Source organism: Sceloporus occidentalis, unplaced genomic scaffold (genome assembly GCF_023333645.1).
Source record: "Sceloporus occidentalis isolate IW3139 unplaced genomic scaffold, rSceOcc1.0.p SCAF_5, whole genome shotgun sequence".
Classification (NCBI taxonomy): domain Eukaryota; kingdom Metazoa; phylum Chordata; class Lepidosauria; order Squamata; family Phrynosomatidae; genus Sceloporus; species Sceloporus occidentalis.
Window position 1 is genome coordinate 174961693 of NW_028316985.1, and position 22047 is coordinate 174983739.

At 36.7% G+C, this 22047-nt stretch overlaps 1 protein-coding gene across 6 annotated transcripts in view; it reads left to right on the plus strand.

Annotated features, from left to right (window-relative positions):
• Positions 1-22047, plus strand: part of WDFY3 (WD repeat and FYVE domain containing 3) — a 172131-nt gene that overhangs the window by 122668 nt on the left and 27416 nt on the right. For 5 of the 6 annotated variants that reach the window (XM_089526177.1, XM_089526180.1, XM_089526183.1 and 2 more), the window contains 15 exons: positions 71-300; positions 2119-2228; positions 4102-4284; positions 5816-5973; positions 6844-6921; positions 8182-8409; positions 9417-9470; positions 11740-11908; positions 14902-15065; positions 17124-17272; positions 17572-17692; positions 18037-18122; positions 19723-19803; positions 20907-20961; positions 21156-21275. In XM_089526177.1, coding sequence (XP_089382303.1) covers positions 71-300; positions 2119-2228; positions 4102-4284; positions 5816-5973; positions 6844-6921; positions 8182-8409; positions 9417-9470; positions 11740-11908; positions 14902-15065; positions 17124-17272; positions 17572-17692; positions 18037-18122; positions 19723-19803; positions 20907-20961; positions 21156-21275 — 1986 coding nt within the window. The remainder of the gene's footprint in view (positions 1-70; positions 301-2118; positions 2229-4101; positions 4285-5815; positions 5974-6843; positions 6922-8181; positions 8410-9416; positions 9471-11739; positions 11909-14901; positions 15066-17123; positions 17273-17571; positions 17693-18036; positions 18123-19722; positions 19804-20906; positions 20962-21155; positions 21276-22047) is intronic. The other variant, XM_089526181.1, reaches the window with a different exon arrangement.

The window sequence follows — 22047 nt, forward strand, 5'->3', positions numbered from 1 at the left end:
ATTTTGAACCTCACAACTATATAGAAATTTCATTGCTGAATATGTTTATTTGCATATTTTCTTTCTTTAGGGGAAAAGAAGATCTCAAGGATTATCACTGGATGCCATATATCATTGCCTGAACCGGACCATCTTATATCAGTTTTCGAGACCACACAAAACAGTTCCTCAGCAAGTTGCTCTCCTGGATTCTCTAAGGATGCTTACTGTCAGCCGAAATCTGATTTTGGGACCTGGGAATCATGACCAAGAGTTCATCAGCTGTCTGGCTCATTGCTTGATTAATTTGCATGCAGGGAGGTAAGTGTCCTATAATGCATTTTTCCTCATAATTACGCAAAATATTCTCTTCCTTCCATGTAACTACTCATTCAGTTGCAGCTGCAACTCTTAAGCCATAAACTGTTACTCATTGCCATTCTTAGGGTAGCAGGGAAATCAATCCACCTCCTCTCTGTCCTGCACATTGCCTCGCAGTTGATACATGTGGGATAGAACCCAGCGGAGGTGGGTTGATTCCCCTGCCATCCCAGAATGACCACTCACTCTAAGTACAACTTCTCATTCTCTTTCTTAATGAAACGGTAAGCTAAAGGAGCTAGGTCCTTATAGAAATAAAGTCCAGTTGTACAAAGACATACAGTGTAAGTAAAAACAGAGATATAATGTATAAAAAGAATCCACAGCAAGTTCTTGCAACCATCTTTACATCTTATGTGATTTGGTTTTACTCTGTCAATTTAAATGCTTTTTCTCAGTCTTCCCTTCCATCATGCATGATTCATTGAGCAGGCGCAGCTGATATAACATTGACGTAGTGTGTATTTCATGAATACATCTGATAAAACATCTGCACAGAAATACATGCAACAGCCATGCTCTTAATATTCCTTATTTTCCCTCTGAGTGAACAGGTTACCCTCAAAGAGGAAAGCTGTAGTGGATTGTCCTGAGAAAAAAGTATTTTTTTTCTCAGGACAATTCCTTGTGTAGCTCTACATTAAAGCTTTCCTCACCTCAGGCAGCAGGGAAAACTTCACTTCAGAGTACAATAGTTGATTCAGCAGCACATCCCCTAGTACAGTGTGCTCACGTCATATGCGGACACACCATACACGGCTTTCAGCATATGCTGAAAGCTGCCAGGGAGCCTGCGGGAGCTCACGGGGTGCAAGGGGTGGCGCATCCCATTAAGAGTAATGGGGCATGTGCCCGTGGTGTGCGTGTGCCCCCACGCCGCCATGCACCGCACCATGCACAAGCCTCATTATTTTCAATGGGGCTCGAGCATACACATTTTTTTACGCGGGGGGGGGGGGGGCAGAATGGATCCCCTGTGTAAAAAAAGGGTGCAGATGGAATCAGTTGGTTCTCTGGATTTTAATAAAACTTAATTAGAATTACAGGAAGTCCTTAGAAAGTAATTAATGAAGGACATCACCCATTGTCAATAACTGTAGTGTGGAGCAGAGTCCATGTTGTTTGAATATTGCATTTGATAGACCTCACTCTTTAATTTTCAAAAACAATTGTACCCAGATTTTTCTTTACAGTGGTCCCCCGGGTTACGAAATTAATTCGTTCCGCTGCCCTTTTCGTAACCCGGAAGGCTTTCGCAAGCCGAATTGCCATAGGCGCTAATGGGGAAAAGCCGCGATTTGGTGCGAAATAGCGCCGAAAAGCACCAAAAGTTTTTTCGTAACCCGAAAAAACTTTCGTAACGCGGAACAGTTTTTTTAAATAATTTTTTTTCGTAACCCGGGAATTTCGTAAGGCGGCGCATTCGTATCCCGGGGTACCACTGTATTTGCATTTTGATGCAGAAAAATCCCATTGACTTTTACTACACCATCAATAATGTTGTGCTTTTTAATGGACATTCTTGTTCGCTGCACAATATCTGGCTTGTGTCGTTTTGGTAGATTATCATTATATTATGTCTTTGGCTAATATGAAATTCTTGGGAGACTTAGAAATTCTTGTTAACATCACCAAGTCATATAGTATCATCACAGTATGCACAGTATGTTTCTTGCACTCTCTTTTCTCTGTCCTCAACCTATTTCCAAGATTGTCTTCCCTTTGCATACTTCTAACCTTGTTGGATTATATTTGTAGCAGTGTAGATGGTTTTGGCCTGGAAGCAGAGGCAAGAATGACTACTTGGCACATTACAATTCCTTCTGACATTGAGCCTGATGGAGTATACAGTCAAGATGTTAGTGAAGGTAATAACACATGGTAAAGTAGCTAAAGACTGTTGATTTTAAATGTCTGTCAATAGCATTAGATAGAGCTGTCTATTAAAAGTGTGTGTGTGTGTGTGAGAGAGAGAGAGAGAGAGAGAGAGAGAGAGAGTTTGGATATCCAGTTTCATCATACAGGCCAAGTAGAACTAACTGATAGCATTCTGTGGTTAATGTTATAAAACAACCAGATTATGGTTTGAAGCAAATCCTGGTAAGAAGCAGTCAGGAATAATTAGGATTAGAGCTAATTCCTATTACTCAGTGAAATCAGTAGAGTCCATTAACTGGAAATAGCTAACAGTCAGTGCTTAGGATAAAACAAGATTTATTACAGGTCTGTTTTGAAAAGCATAGATGAAATGTTAGAATACTTAAGAGTAAACACCTTTCCAGATTATTATTGTTATTATTATTATTATTATTCATAGCCTGCCTCTTCCCAGAGGACCGGGGCAGGTTACAATCAAAATAAAACATAGTAAAATAATACCACAACCCCTAATGCACAATTTAAAATACAACAGCATAAAAATCAGTTATTAATATTGCAATAAAAATTACAGTAAAATTTACTACAGATTAAGAAAACCAGACTTATTGTGATTACACAGAGGACCTTCTCATCGGCTGCTCCTCAACTTTGGAATGACCTACCAGAGGAGATCCGTCACATAACATCTGTTGAGGCCTTTAAAAAAGCTATCAAGACGGATCTCTTCCGGCGGGCATTCCCAGACTAATACATGGGCCCTCTCCACTGTCCCACAACTATACCTTCTTTGACTCTCCCTTAAACCGCCTCATTGCAATGGGTAATCACAGCAAGTCTGGTTTTCTTAATCTGTAGTAAATTTGTCCCTGAATGTGCGGGGTGGAATGTATGGAAGGAGATGTTCCTTTAAGTAAGCTGGACCTAAACCATGTAGGGCTTTAAAGGTGATTATCAACACATTGTACTGTGCCCGGAAACTAATTGGCAGTAGAAGACATTTCCAGTATTGTCCCAGCATGAATGTCATTACTGTTAACTGCTGTCAAGTTGACTTTGACCTATGGTGACTCTCTGAATGAGAGACTTCCATGTTCCCATATCATCAACAGCCTTGCTCAGGTCTTGCAGACACAGGGTCTGTAATGCAGTTACCCACTATCTTAACAAGCATTATTGTCTTTTCTAATGTGTCACATCTTCTGATATGTCCAAAGTATGATAGTCTGACAACAGTCATCTTGGCCTCTAGTAAGAGCTCAGCCTTGACTTGCACTAGGACCTATTTATTTGTCTTTTCAACAGACCACAGTATCCGTAGAACTCTTATCCAGCACCATGTTTCAAATGAATTGATTTTCACCCTATCAGCTTTCTTCACTGTCCAACTTTCACAACCATGCATAGAAATTGTACATAGAAATTGGAAATAGGATGGCATGGACAATCCTAACTTTAGTATGCACTGATATATCTTTACACTTCAGGATCTTATCTAATTCCTTTGTAGCTGCCCTTCCAAGTCCTAGTCTTCTTCTTGACTGCAGTTTCCATTCTGGGAGAAAACCATTATGTTAAGTGTCATAAACTTATCAAAATAATATTATGGTTTTCTTTTATACTAGTTTATTGATACAGCAATCTTGAGATAGCATTGTATATATTCCCTGGCTTTGTGTCAGGCATCAACTACTTCTGGGTATATCAAAACCCCTAAAGTATTAGCTGCTCATCGGCTGTAAGTAACCATGCTGCACATCACTCCTGTGATCTACCTTGGTCATATCCTCAACATGTCTCATCTTTACTACAATGATAAAATGGCCAGTATTTTTCATATTTGTGTTATCTTTCCATTTATAGGTCGTCAGCTTCTCCTGAAAGCTGTAAATCGTGTTTGGACAGAACTGACGTATAGCAAGAAACAGATTTTGGAAGAGGCATTCAAAGTAACCCTCCCTGTCAATGAGAGAGGCCATGTGGATATTGCAGTGGCAAAACCTCTTATTGAAGAAACCAGTTTAAAATGTTGGCAGAATCACTTAGGTAAGTATAGCCTTTGCTATTTTGTTAATTAATTAATATTAATAATATTAATATTAATTCATCAACATTTTTCCTTCACATAAATTATTTATCTTTATAAATAATCAGAAATCAGAAAATGGAAACAGACTAACAAACTATTAGTTTGTACTTGATAATATGGAGAAACAAGATGGTTTCCAATTGTCAAAAGGATCAGGCAAGGCTGCATTCTATCACCCTATTTGTTCAGCCTGTATGCAGAAAATATAGTATGCAAAGCAGGCTTAGATTTGGAGACAGGAGTGAAGATTGGAGGAATGAACATTAACAACCTGAGAAGTACAGACACAATACTGCTAGCAGAAACAAAGAAAGACCTGGAACAATTACTGAAGAAGGTCAAGGAGGAAAGTGCCAATGTAGGCTTAGTGCTGAACATTAAGAAAACAAAAATTAATGACCACAGAAGAGCTACAAGAATTCATCCTAGATAACAAGAAAAATTAAATAGTCAAAAGAGTTTCCATACCTTGTATCAAATATTGATCAGAACGGAGACTGCAGTCAAGAAATCAGAAGAAGACTAGATAGAATTGAGGAGGACAGCTATGAAAAACTGGACAGGGTCCTAAAGTGTAAAGATATAACTCTGAACACTGTATAGTTGAGATTGTTCAAGCCACTGTATTTCCCATCACCATATATGGGTGCGAGAGCAGGACAGTGAATAAAGACATAGAAAGAAAATTAACTCATTTGTGATGTGGTGCTAGAGAAGAATGCTGAAGATACTTGTAGATGGCCAGCAAGAAAAAGAAATGAGTCCTAGAACAGGTCAAGTCTGAATTCTCTCAGGAAGCCAAGATGACTAAATTGTGAGGCTGTCATACTTGGGTCACACCATGAGAAATGAATCATTAGAAAAGACAATGATGCTAGGAAAGGTAGCAGGCAGTAGAAAAAGAGGAAGACCACATACTAGATGACTAGACACAATCAAGAAGGCCACAGGCATGAGCCTGAATGATCTGAGCAGACCAGTTGAGTACAGGGGGTCTTGGAGATGTTTCATCCATGGGGTCCTCATGCATTGGGATTAATTCAAGGGCATTTCACAACACTAGCTTTTAAGAAGAACATTAGGCATAATGCAAGGGAAGAATGTTAATAATATGAATGTATATTTAGTGCTGCATCAAATTACTAGAGCGGCAAATTGAGAAGAGGAGTTAAATATTATAGTACCAGCTCCAGAGTTTGAATGAAAACAGGTATGGGATATTAATCTTGGCCTGTAAACTTGATAACAAATGTAGTATATTCTCTGTTGGCCTTCCTGATAAGAACGTAATATCTATCTTTCTCCATATGCCTCTGTGTGAGTGTGTGTGTGTAAATGTATGGGAAAGAGATAATTTCTAAAAAATACTTCTGGAAGAATACTGTAAACTTGATTAGACAGCTACTTTTTAGGGTGTCATTTTATATTTGTATGGGGATTAACATAATTCAGTAACTATTTTTGAACATCCAACTCTTGGTATTCTAGCTCATGAAAAGAAATGTATCAGTAGAGGAGAAGCCTTGGTTCCAGCCACCCAATCAAAGCTTTCACGGGTCAGCAGTGGCTTTGGCCTTTCAAAGTTAACTGGATCAAGAAGAAACAGAAAAGAAAGTGGACTTAATAAACACAATCCATCCACACAGGTATATCATAGTAAAGAAAATGATACCAAGAAAATGAACTTTGTTTCTGATACTTATAACAAATTATTCTGAGATATAACATGTCTTAATGAATTCCCATGGAACCCAATGTGGCGTAGTGGTTTGAGGGGTGGACTGTGACTCTGGAGAGCAGAGTTGTTTCCTGCTCAGTCATGACACCCACTGAGTGATCTTGGGCAAGTCACATGCTCTCAGACTTGGGGGGAAGGAAATGGCTGATCTCATCTGAACAAATCTTACCCCCCCCCCCAAAAAAAAAAAAACCCATGAAAGCCTTAGAGTCTGAGACTTATGGCCTTAGGGTTGCCATAAGTCGGAAACAACTTGAAAGCACACAACATATATAATAAATACCCATGCAATAAATTTTCAGGACATTGCTAGACTGTTTATAACAGGAGTGGTGCACTTGTGGACCTCCAGATACCACAACTCCCACTGTTGCAGGTTTGCAGGTTATTTGCTATGCTGGTCTAGTGTAATGGACATTTGCACCCCTTTTTCTATAACCGCAACCTTAATTCACCATAGGAATTAAGTATTTGAAATTGTAATTAGCTCAATTCAACAAATTACTAAGGTTGCAAACCTTTTACTTACTTGGGGCTAAGCGCTGTTGAATTCAGTTGAATTTACTTGTGCGTAGATTATATCAAGCACCACTGTACAATATTTTGCTGGATTAAAATGTAAACTAGTAGTTCTGTAATGTAATTATTAAAGCATAATTTTGTTTATCAAAATTGTAAATAATCAAAATTGATGTTTTGGAGTATTGTTTTATGTGTATGTATGGAAAAAAGGAACTCTGTTCTGTATGTATTAATCTATTTATATTATCACCACTAGGAGATTTCTCAGTGGATGTTTACACACATAGCAGTGGTTCGAGACTTGGTAGACATGCAATATAAAGAACATCAGGAGGTAAGTGAGAGCATGAATCCAAACAAATGGTTTCATCATGCCTGGATGATGTTCATCTTTGCTTAATAAAAACTTGTGGTTATTCTCAGTGGATGAAAGATATCATACATAGACCTTAAAATAGTCATAAGCTTTTTTTCCCCAGATTTCCCAAGTTTTTTACCCTTTACCCTTTTTTGGCAGCATTTTTCAATTGTAGGTCTGCAAAAAATGTAATTTGTGAATTTGTCCAGTTCTGGGCACTACAATTCAAAAAGGATGTTGAGAAATACTTATACAGTATTTATTTTATTATTCATATATATTTATAACCTTTTTCCTGATAATGGGACCCAAGACAGCTTATAAAAGTTAAAACAAGATAAGAGCTAAAAAAATGGATGTGTAAAAAGTTAAAACACACTTAAAGAAGTTGTATTTAAGACCATTAATTTACAAGGTATAAAATGTTTTTAAAGATTAAAAGAAGATATAAATATAGCAAACCCCCTCTCCCCAAAGATCCTTTGCCACAATCAATTATTCATCTAGTGCCTATTTTTTTTTAAAAAAAAAAAGATATTTATGCCTGCCAGTGAAGGGAGAACAGAGTGAATGTCACCCAAGCCTTCAGAGGAAGGGATTACAGAGAACAGAATCATCTATAAAGTGGTCCCTCCACATTCACAGGGGTTTGGGGTGAAGGACCCCATGAATGTGGAAAAATCACAAATAAAAAAAAAAAAACATTGTGGTCAACATCTTCCAGAAGATGTTGAATCATGCTGGAGGACCTACAAATGCCTAGTGAAGTCTCTAGGAAGTTCTAGGTTCTCCACAACTATGGTCAAGTTCTGGCAGAGTTGCACTGGAGGACCTAGAGATTCCCAGAGAGAACATATTAATCAAAACCACAAATAATCAAATCCGCAAAAGTCAAAGCTGCAGATGCTGACTGTAGATATATAAGCTAGCACTAGTATGTGCCATTTTTATAGGCAATATATGCATGTAGGTATAATGGTATAATAATAGTATAATAATGACTACTTCAGGGACAGTTTACAACTAGGAGTTTTAACTAGACTTAAGACAGTCCCAATAAAAAGTTTTCAACCTTGATCTTTTGAAATATTCCAAGCCTCCCTTTTTTATTTGCTGCTCTGCCTCATGATAGGCTGTCATTAAACTCACACTACAAGAAAGCTAACTGGATTCTGAAGCCATTTGTGATATGGTACTTACAACATGATGGTAGTTAACCTATAGTATTTTTTACAGCGTCAGCAAAATGCACTGAAATATGTGACAGAAGAGTGGTCTCAGATTGAATATGAATTGTTACGGGAGAGAGGACTGTGGGGGCCTCCCATTGGCTCTCATCTGGACAAATGGATGTTGGAGATGACAGAAGGGCCGTGTCGCATGAGGAAGAAGATGGTGCGCAATGATATGTTTTATATTCAGTACCCTTACATGCCCGATACTGAACATGAGACAAATATGCTGGTAAGTGCAATTACATGAGTGCTTATTTGTAGTTTTGGCAATAGTAATATAGTATGTACTCTGTGTGTGACTGTGTGTGTATGAGAGAATGTTCATCATAGTGCCTTTATGTACAGTACACTGGATATCCATTGGCCACTGATTATTCTGTCATAACTCTGTGGTCGTATTCAGCCATGAATTTGTGAATGAACTCCCAAGTGTTACCAGCAAGTATTTGCAATGAATTCTTTCTCCACTGTCCAATTGATTTAATACTTCAGTTGGTAGCTAGCCAGAGTAACGGCTTGTTTCCTGCCCTAAAGGGAAGATTAGGCTTTTGCAAAACCTACTTGCTAGGTATTTTGTAATCCTTCTGTCTTTGTCTTATACAGACAACAAAAACATCAACTTTATTGAATCTTTGGTTCATAACTAATGAATTTCATAGAACTTGATGGATTACATATTCGGTAGACAAAGGCAAATCAAAGTTGTCTGGGGTATTAGAAAAATTGAAGCTCATTTTTTGGGCAGGAGCGGCTTTTACAAACATAATGCTATTGAGAAGAAGCTAAAGGGGGGCCCTTAATGGTCTTTCATAATGAATTGGTAAACAGGTACAAAATGAAAATATTGTAAACAATATATGTCATCAACTGATAACAACAATAGAATTAGATATTATAGAATTAGATAGAATTGCTAAAATATTGTGTAGGCATTTCTTGCCTGCAATTTTGGTTCAGAACATGCATCAGGTTTGGATCCGAACAGAGTTTGATCTTGTGCAAGAAGTATAGAAGTGCAAGCTTGTGTGAATCCCTGGTGCAGAAAAATTATATAAAAATTCAATCTTGGACTGTGAAGACTTGGCCAACAGTTTTAGCTTATTACGATCAGCTTTCATTGGAATTTGCCCACTAATGCTTTGACAATTTTAGTCACATGAACATACTGCCATCTTGCATTCTTCTTCCATGTGATTTCCCCCCTCATTTTTTTTATACTTAATGCCCTATTTTCAGTCTGACTTCTCAAGTAAGCCTCCTGAGACATCTGATGATACCATTCCTCAAAAGGTAATGAAAGAAAACTATCCACTGGTGGCAAAATTAATATAAATCTTCTTTTTTTTTGCATGTTAGGCAACCTTAACAAGGCTTCTATGGTTGGCTTTCAACGTGCTTCTTCAGTAACTCTGTTGTAGGATTAATGATTTACCGTAACTACACTTAAGAGGGTGTGGCTGTGTTCTCTTTAGGTTTTCACCTAATATGTCTTTGTAGCTTTTTCTGTCTGTGCTGCACACTAACAGGCTATGATGGGCTGTGCTGTCACTGTTCTCACTGTGGAAACATGTACTCGCTCAGAATTTAACCTAATGGACTATGATGTGTTTAGTGATGGGCATTTTAAACATTCACATATGTAGTTTCATACCGTACTTCGGAATATCTGCCTTCATTGTTTGTATATTGTTGATATGACTGATACCTTTTTAGAGAACTGCATTAGCAAAGCACTTCATGCCAAATGTTAATTTGGCTCCATATCCAGTATTCAGATGGGACCATTAATCATTGCTGTCTATTCTCTTATTAATGTGCACATTTGGAATGTGGTTCTTATTAGGAGTAGGAGTTGTACTTTCTAGAATGTATCTCTTTAAACCCATGAAGAAAGACATTGCAAGTCATCTGAAAAAGATTACAGTTGCAAGGATTGGCACAAACACTTCGGTGCTTCTTGCTTCTTTTTTCATTAATTTACTTTTTAAAAATATATATATATTAAATTATTCTTTCCGTTTAGAAAAGAGCTTGTTGAATTTACTGATATGTAACTTCTAAAATATATTGAATGGGATAGTTGAGTAAAAGATGGGATGGTATATACATTATAGCTGTGGCAAGTGGTCCTGTCTGGGTCACAAAATGTCAACTTCAAATAGTATTTTTTTTTTAAAAAAATGCACATCACTAAGTACAGAAAGCCTTCACTTATCTTGAACTACTTGTCAAACCAATGTTTGGAAAGCAGTAAATTATAAATGCTTCTTCTTTAATATTTGTTGGTGTTTTCTGTTTTTAGCAATTTTGTCAAATTTTGCTTTCTCTGGAGGAAAGGCTCATTTGTAATGTTAATAGCATTAGTATAAGAATTTACTATATTGTGTCACCAGTTGATGTAAAAATCAATATAAATATCTGAAACATGATTGCAGATTTTAAATAATAATAATAACAACAACAGAACTTTCGCTTAATTCTTTAATCTTTTCCAGTGGAATAAGATTTATCTTAAGAAACTTCATATATTCAACTTGATTTCTGAGAAAGCTAATGGTTTAGTGCTTTCCACGTTTTTCTTGAATTTATAATTCTAGTATATTTTCAAACTAATTGGAAGTATAATGTAAATATTTACCAAGACTTCCCTAAAGCTGGCAAAGATCCATGACCAAAATATGTTGTTGCTGCCAGTTAGAAACATTTCTGGCAGAAAGGAGGAATATATGAATCAATTAATTTGAATCTCCACTATTCCACCAGAAAAGGTGCTGAAAAATATATCTGCAACAATGTATTTTGGACAAGATTCTTTAGTCTGTTTACAGTTATGGATTTTGGATACCACGTCCTATAAACAGATTATGATGATTTCGACACTTTCTGACATCCTGATTCTCTGCAATACAAATCTTATTAAACTTCTACACTACAGTTACAGCACTTTGACAGTACTTTAACTTCCATGGCTCCTTTCTATGAAAGGCTGGGATTTATTATTTCATGAGTTACTCTTTATCAGAAAACTCTAATGCCTCCCTGAATTACAAATCCCAGGACTCTGCACAATTCAGCCATGGCAGATATAGTGGTATCAGAGTGCTATAATTGTGTGGCATGAAAGAGACCTTAACCTAGCAAATACTGTAAAAAATAATGTTAAATCTAATTTTATATAATTTATATTGTGGGATCTAGTGTAATTCTCAAATTTCTCTACATCAGTTTGTTCTGAAATAAAGTTAGATACAATATATATAACAAGTTAGCTGAGTGTCTTATATAAATGATGAAATATTAAATATCAGCCATTTCAGACATATTACAAATTGGTTGTTCCTTTTCTGATCATGTATCCTGGGCATTATGCTGTTCAGTAAGCAGCATTTAGTTTTAATAATTGTTTCAGTGCTAATTGGCACCTCCAACTGATTATCTCTAAAAATCCTACCCTAAAATTGTCTGCCTCCCTACTAGGCAATGGACAGTTCTGAGCACATTCTTTTCTTTAAAAATGAGTTGGTTTCACTGAACATTTTGATTCAATTATTATTTTAAGAAACCTGCACGCTACCGAAGAGCAATAAGCTATGATAGCAAAGAATACTACATGCGCCTAGCTTCTGGAAATCCTGCTGTCTTTCAAGATACCATTGAAGAGAGCTCTGAAGGAGAAGCTGCTCAGCAGGAGCCAGAACATGGTGAAGATACAATTGCAAGAGTTAAAGGTTGGATCTTTTTTTCTATATATGCCCATTCCATTCACACTTGGCAAGCTAAAGCTGTTGATGCCACACTTTTCCAACGGGAAATATGTAAACAAATAATAAGTTATCTAGAATATGATGAGGGGTAAAAATCTACCATTTTTACACTCACAGTTGCTGAGGACAAGGCAAAGCCTTTTTGAGTACAATTCCCAGAACTCTCCAGACAGCATGGCCATCTGTTATGCTGGCTGGGGCTTCTAGGCATTGTAGTTCAAATTAAGCTTTGGATAAGATAAAAGTATTTAGTGGACCCATTTTTCTTCCCGTGATACATGACTTGTAACAAATGCAGACATACTACTTTTAAGAATGTGGTATTATAAATGTGTGAGCCTTCTGTAGAAGTCAAACCTGTTTGGGGGTTTTTAGAGACAGACTTTTATTTCTTTTTGGCCACTTGTTCACTCACAAATCCAGTCTATCCTGTTTCTGATTTAATTTTCTTTTTGAAATAAAAATCCACATGAAAGAATTTTTCAAAATATGATTTCTCTCAAAATGTTTTAACACAGTTTGATATATTTTAAACTTCAGAGAATTGTGTTATAATACAGAAAGTAATGCAAAACCCCAAAATAAAGTTCCAGTGTGATCACCAATTCTTGTCTCAGAAGTATAAATCAGAATGTATAGAATGGGTTCATCAAGCAGTGTGTGGCTTGTTTATGGTAGAAGGCATGCTTGTATGGATTTTAGTTCATATAACCTTACACGCATAAAGATTGATTTATCACATTTTTATCCTACCTTACTCTTAGGAGGTATATATGGGTTGTACACATTATAGTCTCCCATGAAATCCCTACAGCACTCCTTTGTGGTAGCTTAGAATGACAGTGTGACTTGTTCAGAGACATGGTCCAGCCAGAGCCATGGGCCCATTAGTTGCCATTGACATGATAGCTTTTAATCACAATTTGGTAAAATGAAGATACAGTAAAATGAAGATATGATGCCTCATATCTTACTTCATTTATTCTATCACAGATTTTTTGGAACCTGCTTCTATTTCTAAGCTTTTGGGGTTGGGTTGTGAATCTTAAGTGGAATGAACATGTTCATTTGCCTCTGTTAGACAAGAAGGATGAGCAGATTCCATAGAATCTGAGGAACCAATAGTGGATTAAGATGAATGACATCAATGGAAAAATCCAGCACTGTGTAGGCTACTTGGAAGTTTGCTAAATCTTAAATGACAGCTGAAGTTAGACCTTGACATTTTTTTTGATAACTCACTTTAGATAATGTCTGAAAATAGCCCAACAGACACCACAATAAAAGCACAGAGAATGCAGAATCATAAACATTATTATGAAGTCAAAGGCTTTCACAGCTGGAATCCATAGTTTTTTGGGGAGTGAGTGGGTGGGTTATGTGGCTGTGTTCTGGAAGAGTTTATTCCTGACGTTTTGCCAGCATTTGTGGCTAACTTCCTCAGAGATGCCAGCCACAGAGGCTGGCAAAACATCGGGAATAAACTCTTCCAGAACATGGTTACATAGCCTGAAAACTGCACAAAAACTATAAACATTATTGTTCACGGTTTGGTGTACTCATGGATTTAGCCCAGACTGGGATGCTCAAACTTCTGTGGTGGCCAGGAATACATTTCAGTAGTTAAAAGGTAGTGTATTAGCTCTGCCTGTTACTTGAAATGTCAGTTCTTACATGGTGCTCATGCTTCAATTTCATCCTGTTTGGATTACTATAAAGTGCTCTATATGGAAACTTCTGCTGGCCCAAAGAGATTCAGTCAAAGTGCTGGCCAAGGCTGTTTACAAGGAGCATGCAACTCCCTTGTTAACAACAGCATTACTGATTACCAGTCTGTTTCTGAACAATTCAAAATATTGAGTGGGTCTAACCTAGCTGAAGGGCCATATTCTCCCATAAACTTACCCCATCTTTGAGATCTTTGAGGATGGTCATACTCTTGGTTACATCACCTGCACAGGCATTTTTGATGAAAGCATGGGGAAGGACCTTCTTATTGACTACATCCAGGCTCTGGAACTCCCTTTCTAATAAGATTAGACAGGCTTCCTCTTCAGGTTCTTTCCTTTAGCATGTGAATATTACTACTACTACTACTACTACCACTTATTATTATTATTATTATTAAAGTATGGAATAACTGAGACCTTATAAGAAAAAATGCCTCTAATAGAGTATTGTACCATTTTTATTTCTTGCTTTTTTAATGCGTATATTTTAAATTGGTTTTAATTCTATAAATTGTTTAATTACAGCTTAGTAATATCTTTTACCTATATGTATTTTTATTGAATCTGTCTTTAATTCCATCTTGAGTCCAAGTTTGGGGAAATAAGCAGAATTATAGTGGGGATGGGATGGGGTAACAACAATAGAATAATTTCAAAGACTGTATTCAGGTAAGTGAACTGTGTAAAAATCTGCAGAACAGCAGAATCCTAGTTGTGCTTCTCTTAGGTTATGCTAGAATAGGTTCATGAAAGTGTTGCAAATAACATACAGTACGATACCCATATCCATGGGACTGGGACCTGTAGTTTCACTGACCCACATCCAAAAAAACTAAGGTGTCTCTAGGCATCTGGAGGTCCTTCAATGTAACTCTGTGGTCAACTTTCACCAGAAATATAGGGTTCACTATTAGCCACGATTTTCACTATCTGCAGTAAGACTGGGAAAGTATCCCCTGCAGATAGGAGGGGCTGTACTGTAAATGATATGGAGATGAAATATGCTTCTGTATGATTTCAGTGTAAAAAGAGGTTCTGAGACAAATGGGGCAGGGTCTGCTACTTCTCACTACTATTTCTTTAGGTTATTTCTGAATATTTTACATTTCTGCTCCCCTTCATACTTGTTTATGTGAATGATCTTGTTAATTATATTTACTTATTTACTATACAAACTCATTGACTTGCATAAATGCGCTGCTGACCAATTCTAATGACCTAATGCAGGTCTTGTTAAACCACCCCTGAAAAGATCTCGTTCTGCCCCTGATGGCGGTGATGAGGAGAATCAAGATCAGCTGCAGGATCAAATAGCTGAGAGTAGCTCTATAGATGAAGAGGAAAAGACTGATAATACAACCCTCCTTCGACTGCTTGAAGAAGGCGAAAAGGTATAGTATATCTAGCCCTTAATGCCCTTCTGCACTGTAAGTACCTAGACCTTCCTTAAGATAGGATGTGTAAGGAACTTCGGAAGTTAATATATGGCAGGTTCTTGAGTGTGCTCTTTCTCCATGCTCCTTTCTGTCCACTCCAGGAAGTTGTTTATCCATTTATAAATTAACATGACATTTAATTTCATCTGCAGTTAAGCATTTCTTTTTACAACTTCTTCATAATAATTCTAATTCTACTGAAAAACAGAATATATAAGCCACTCTGATAGCCTTTTGGCTGAAAAACAAGGTATAAATACTCTAAATAAATAAATAAATAAATCAGAGCTCAGCAGTTCCCAGAATTTTAAGGATATCATGTCCTTTAATCTTCTGTAGGTATATTTAAGAATGGCCAGGAAACAATTTTTTAGGAAATAATGGCCAGAATTCTTAAGTGCTGCTGTGAGCATTCATAATATTTAGGTGTATAAAACATGGAAACATTGCTTTCATTGACTGGAGAAACAATTAAAATGAAGTTCTTTTTATAATAAGGTTAGTTCATAATTAGTTAAAGGAACTTTTTTTTTATAATCGGTGGTATTTTTCTTCTATGAGTTCCAGTGTAGGTTTTTTTGTTGTTGAAGAGACCATTTTTCCCCAGGCTCATTAGTTAAAATGTGGAACTATCCCCAGAGTAGTTGCACTGTTCTGGGACACTGTCAAAGGTGGCTTGTTACCACAAGGTGAACTTTTTTCTGTGGTTTGTAGCTTTGTTTTCTCAGCTCTCTGAAGCTGATTTTAAGGACACATACAGGCTACTGGAAAAATGATACTCCTCACAGTTCCACATGGAAGACCACAGCTGTATCCATGCTTTTGTCCAGAACTTTTGATGTTTTAATTGGCATATTATCACAACCAGCTTTCTAAAGATTTTATAAATTAGTAAGCATGTAATAAATAGACTTCTCATGGTGATTTTCTTTCTTTGGATTTATCCTTACTCTGTCATTGTTACTTCCCAGTTTCTAGTGACATAAAAAGCAGAGCCTGCTGACACCACTGACAAAATTAAATCACAATTCAGAAGGAGTTACTTGTTCACAAAGAATTAACTCCCTTTTCTTTTCTGTTTTAGCTATAAATAAGACACTAGCCTCTTCTGCAGTATTGAAAAGTGCATTGTAGGTTAGAGATTATATGTTAACATTTTGCCATTTCAGAGCAGGAACTTGTGAGTAATTTTTTTTTTAGATTTCTTGAACTGTGCATTGACTTTTTTTTAATCATGCTTTTAAAATAACAAAAATAAATAAAGAATATAGGTCATGGTGAACCAAGCAAAGAATACCTTTTGCTACTGCCTGAAATAATTATCCCCAAACAGTTTATTTTCAGGTAGTCTCGTTCAGTGAGGTTACAGTAGCTGAGCACTCATTTCATGTGTTGGAAATTGTGTGCATATCCATCTATCAAATTCTTTTATCCAAGGGCAGATTATTTGTTCCCTAGTATCTTTCCAATTTGTCAATGCAATCCTTTATATACCACTCAATTTACTGGAACTCTTAATTGTTCATTTCCTCTCCCCCTTACCCACTTCAATGGAACTTACAAGGTTTCTTGAGCAACATCACTTTTGTATCTACAAAGATATGTATGTTTCTTTTTCAAAAATTTATTTTACTCCCTACAAATAGTCAGCAAACACCCAAAGGTTCCTAATGACTTGAATACTCATTTTCTCCTTTTTGCATCTTATGCTGCAATTACTTTTTTCTCATTTGGGCTCAACTGTGTATCAGTACTGATGTGCTTCCTTCCATTACTAAAGCCAGTATTTTGTCAGCTTTTGCTTACGTATGTAATTGGCTGGACCTAATCCCATCCCACTGCCATCTCCTTTTCTTTTTGTATTGTGTCTTAATGAGATTGTAATCCTGAGGGCAGGGAACTAGGTTTTTATGGTTGGTCTTTTACTTGTAAAGTACCATATACATTGATGGTATTACATAAATAACTAATAGCAATCCCTGTAATAATAATATTATGTGGGTCTTATTATAGATTCAACACATGTACCGCAGTGCTCGGGTTCAAGGCCTAGACACCAGTGAGGGGCTGCTTCTGTTTGGTAAAGAGCACTTTTATGTCATTGATGGATTTACCATGACTGCCACCAGAGAAATACGGGATATTGAGACCCTGCCTCCAAAGTAAGTTAGGCTTTATATTGCTTAAAAATTCAAGGAAGAAACTTGCCTTGATGTGTGAAACAAACCTAAGTGTCAGGATTGTAGAAAATACTATTTCCATTGTTAGGTTTTTGGGTAATAGTGCCTAAATGGAAATATATCAGATGGTTTCCTAATCTTGTCATTGTTTTGCCAGTGCTCATATTGATAGCATATTAAAATATGATCAATAGAAAATGTATGCGGAAAATAAAGATTATTTGATGCCTTTGATTTATGATTTTGCTCCTGTCTTCCTTCTTCTCTTTCACTCTGTACAGTATGCATGAGCCAATTATACCTAGGGGAGCACGACAGGGTCCAAGCCAACTCAAAAGAACATGCAGCATTTTTGCATATGAGGATATCAAGGAGGTGCATAAAAGAAGATATCTCTTGCAGGTGATATACATTTTGCTTTTATTGGAGAGTAGAGTTTTGGGACACTGTATTTTTAGGGTGGAATGCAATCCTACAGATAGGACAGCAAGAGTTTGGTCCTGCAGATAGGACTTGTATGTATTTTTTAAAATAGTTTTGACTGGACACTGCAATCTTTTGAAAACATAAACAGAGGCAATAGGAATAATTTTAAAAGCACTATTGTATTATTTTTAACTTTTTCAAGGAAATAGATGACCACAAATAGATTTCTCACTCAGATTTTAAAAAGAGAGAGATTTAAGCTTCATAAAATCCCACCATAATCTTGGTAGACATTTTTAAAACACACTATTTCTTTGCAGCCAATTGCTGTAGAAGTCTTCTCAGGAGATGGACGCAACTACCTTCTTGCTTTTCAGAAAGGAGTAAGAAATAAAGTCTACCAAAGGTATTATAAATTGATTCTCAATATTCCAGTTAGTTTATCTGTGATTTGTTACTTTTTATATTTGCAGTTTGAGATTCTAGAAATGTGTGTGTTTAAGTACGGGTTTTTCATGCTGACAGTAACCAACTTGGCCTCCTCTGGGGAAGGGAGATATATAAACCAAATAAATAAACCATTAGATATGTTTAATTAAATTTTCAAAAACGTTTTAAGTTCCTCATTAGGGACTCAAAAAAAGATCTAAGCAGTCATGGCGTAAAAGAACAAGTCCTTTTTTGATCAGTAGAGGTTTAGAAAACCTCTATGATGTTTTTATGATGTTTTAACTGTTTTTATATTGTATATGTGGGGGGTTGGAGGGGTTTTTGTCGTTTTATATTGTTTTTATATATCTTGTAAACCGCTGTGATCATTGAGGAATAGCGGTATAGAAATAAATTTATTATTATTATTATTATTATTATTATTATTATTATTATTATTAGATGACAAAGTAAGAAATAGTGAACAGTTTACACAGTTGGGAATTAAGTAGTAGAGCTCCCCCAAGTATCTACACTAATGTTGTGACTTGGCATCAAACATTATTAATAGGTTAGTCAAGTTTTGCAGATGGCATTCAATCAATTGTATTTACAAAATCCCATGCAGAATGTAGACCTCTGAAAGGAAACCTCACCAAAGTGCATGCTTTCTGTTATTCCATTCACTCTTAAACATGTCTTACTGGATCGTCCATGATCATTACATTTAAGCCAGACCATTCTCCCTCCATAGCCAGTTTCCTATAACTTTGGGCTGAAACAGACGGGCCTGAAGGGGTGGCTTTAAGCTGGCCCTGAGAAAGTCGGGTGGGGGCTGCGGCAACTGTATGCCGCGGCCCCAATCCGGCCAGCTTCTGCCCCAAATAAGAGTGGAAAAATCCCACTCCTATTTGGGGTGGGGAGAAGGTGCCCCTTTGCTGCTGGAGCTGGCTTTTTGCTGGCTCCAGGGTGAGAGCATCTAAATGCCATGCCCCAAGTCGCCCAGAAGCTGGGCAGAGTGTAATTGCTGGCACTGCTTCTGGGCAACTCCAGGGTGTGGTGTGTATAGGGGTGTGGCATGTCTAAACATGAAGCCTACAAGCCAGCTACAAGCCGGCTTTACTGGGCCATCTGTTTCGGTCCTTAGTCCTAGTGCAGAAGACAATGGTGACCTCTTACCACAGGAATCATTTAAAAGACTACTTGTTTGTCAATTTTTTTCCCATTAGGAACACATTTCTTTAATGAAAATGAAAACAGTGGCATTATTAATTGTTTAACAGAACTGTTGAAGTTAGAGCAGTGGTTTCCAGTCTTTGATCCTTCAAGTGTTTTGGACTTCATCTCCCAATATTCTTGGACATTGGCCATGATGGTTGATGCTTTGGGAGGCTGAAGTCCAATATACCTGGAAAACCAAAGTTTGGGAACAACTGGGATAGGGTAACCTGGAGGTTTCACATTTATAGGGTCACCATAAGTTGAAGCTAATTTGGAGGCAGTTAATAAGAATAACTATCTCAAACTGCTTGGCACATACATTTTGCTGATTATGTTATCCTCTTAATTTTTAAAAGGTTTCTGGCTGTAGTTCCATCTTTAACTGACAGCTCAGAGTCTGTATCTGGACAGCGACCAAACACCAGTGTAGAACAAGGGTGAGCATATATATTTTGTTATACTATGCAGCATATTAGGAAGCAATATGCTTATCGTAAGTGTGAGTGAATCACATGGCCTTATTCACAATATATGCATGTGCAACCAAAGCAAGAAAAAATTATTTTCATTCTTTCTGTGAATACAGAATTCTGCTCTTCTTCTGTACATCATGTTACATGAAGTGTACATGAATACACATCTCTTCCAGCAGGCCTACCCAGTCAAGCATAGCATGTAATTGGTATATTTTAAGGAATGTGAGTGTATTTTAATGGTTTTATAGTACAGTGGGCCCTTATTATCTACTGGGGTTTGGTTCCCGGACCTCCCGTGGATATCAAAATCCATGGATGCTCAAGTCCCATTAAATACAGTGGCATAGTAAAATTGTGCCCCATATATAAAATGGCAAAATCAAGAGTTACTATTTGGAAATTATACTTTTTAAAAAATATTTTCAAGCCGTGGATAATTAAATCTGTGGATAAAAAAATCCATTGATAAGGAGTGCCAACTGTATTGTGTTTTAACTGTTGTTTTTATATGTTTTCTTTTTAAATTGTGTTTTGTATTTTAAAATGTTGTGCCCTGCCTTGATCCTTGAGGAGAGATGGAAAAGAAATAAAAACATGTTTATTGTTATTACTGTTGTTATTGTTATTATTATCATTCATTCTGTTTTTTTTCTAATGGCTATGGAAGTAAGTTCACCCAGTTTTACACTGAAAATAAGAGATTTCTGTATCCCAGTTCCACTGAAAAAGTCAATTGGAAAATTGCAGGTTGCTCAGAACCTCCATGGTGCAGTGGCACCTCTGGATTTCAATGACAGCCTGTTGAAAACACCAGAGGAATTGCATTAATCATAAGAATAAATCAGTTATATAGTAGTGTCACCCCTTGTTGACATGCAGGTGCTATATGTGGTGCTTAACAGTTGTATAATACAGTTTTAGACAAGTGCTGATTCTTCTGTGATACTCACCATTATGGATTAAGTGGAGAAATTACTAGGCTTGCATAAAATTACTAGCATTGCTTTCATGCCTTATTACTCAAAGGCAAGGCAAAAAAAATGATATTTCCTGGTTTTCATTAGGTCTGGCTTGCTGAGCACCTTAGTAGGGGAGAAGTCTGTGACACAGAGATGGGAGGTAAGTATACAAAGTACGGTAGTTTCATTATCAGCTGAAATAAAATATTTGGTTATGTACTTGTAATATTGAACATGAATGTTCTGTTATGTAGTATTTTGTTTCCATATTTTATAAAGGGGAGGATAAAGTTTTATGCTTGCTCTTGTAAAATGTACTAAGTGCCTTTCATTTTGTGTTTTATCTTTAAAAAGAGAGGTGAAATCAGTAATTTCCAGTACCTGATGCATTTAAATACTTTGGCTGGCCGATCTTATAATGATCTCATGCAGTATCCTGTTTTCCCGTGGATTCTTGCAGATTATGATTCAGAGGTAAACAAAAAAATCTTATTTTCCAGAGGTTGTCCAAGTGAAAATAGAAATCTTAGATAGTGGGAGAGCTGAAATGTTACATTTTAAAAGAGCCCAACTGAAGGTTGCTGTTGGCATAATATTTAATACTGGCATTTAGAAATGGTGCTTCCTCTCTAACCTAAATTATTACGTTGCCAGAAGCCTATAGCATCATTGATGGAAATCATGAGGAATTTTCTAGAAACATGGCATTTTAAAAATTACACAAAGAATCAGTCTGGGAATGAACTTCTTTGGGGATTTTCTCAGGATAACTCCTTGTGCCGGGAGAGTACAGTTGGCCCTCCATATCCACAGATTTAATCATTATCCACTGATTAAATAGTTTTAAAACTATTCCAAAAAGCAAACCTTGATTTTGCCATAAGGGACCTCATTTTACTATATCAGTGTAAATAATGTGACTTGAGCATCCATGCATTTTGGTATCCATGGGGGATTCTAAAACCAAGGGATACCAGGGGCCCACTGTATCAGATCCAAATGGAATGGAAGAAAGTTTGTTACCCGCCGAAAGGTTTTTGTAAATGTTTGGATAGATTTTTTTTTAAAAAAATCACTTTTCATTTAATTGAATGGCAGTGCTTTAGTGATTTAAATGTTCATTATAGCCATTTATATGTTACTTTTTCTAAATAAATTTGGGAATAACTTGTGGGAAAGGGTTTCAGAAGAGAAATCTGTGTCATCTGCAGTGATATGTAGGGGAAAAGTCAAGAACTACCAGTAA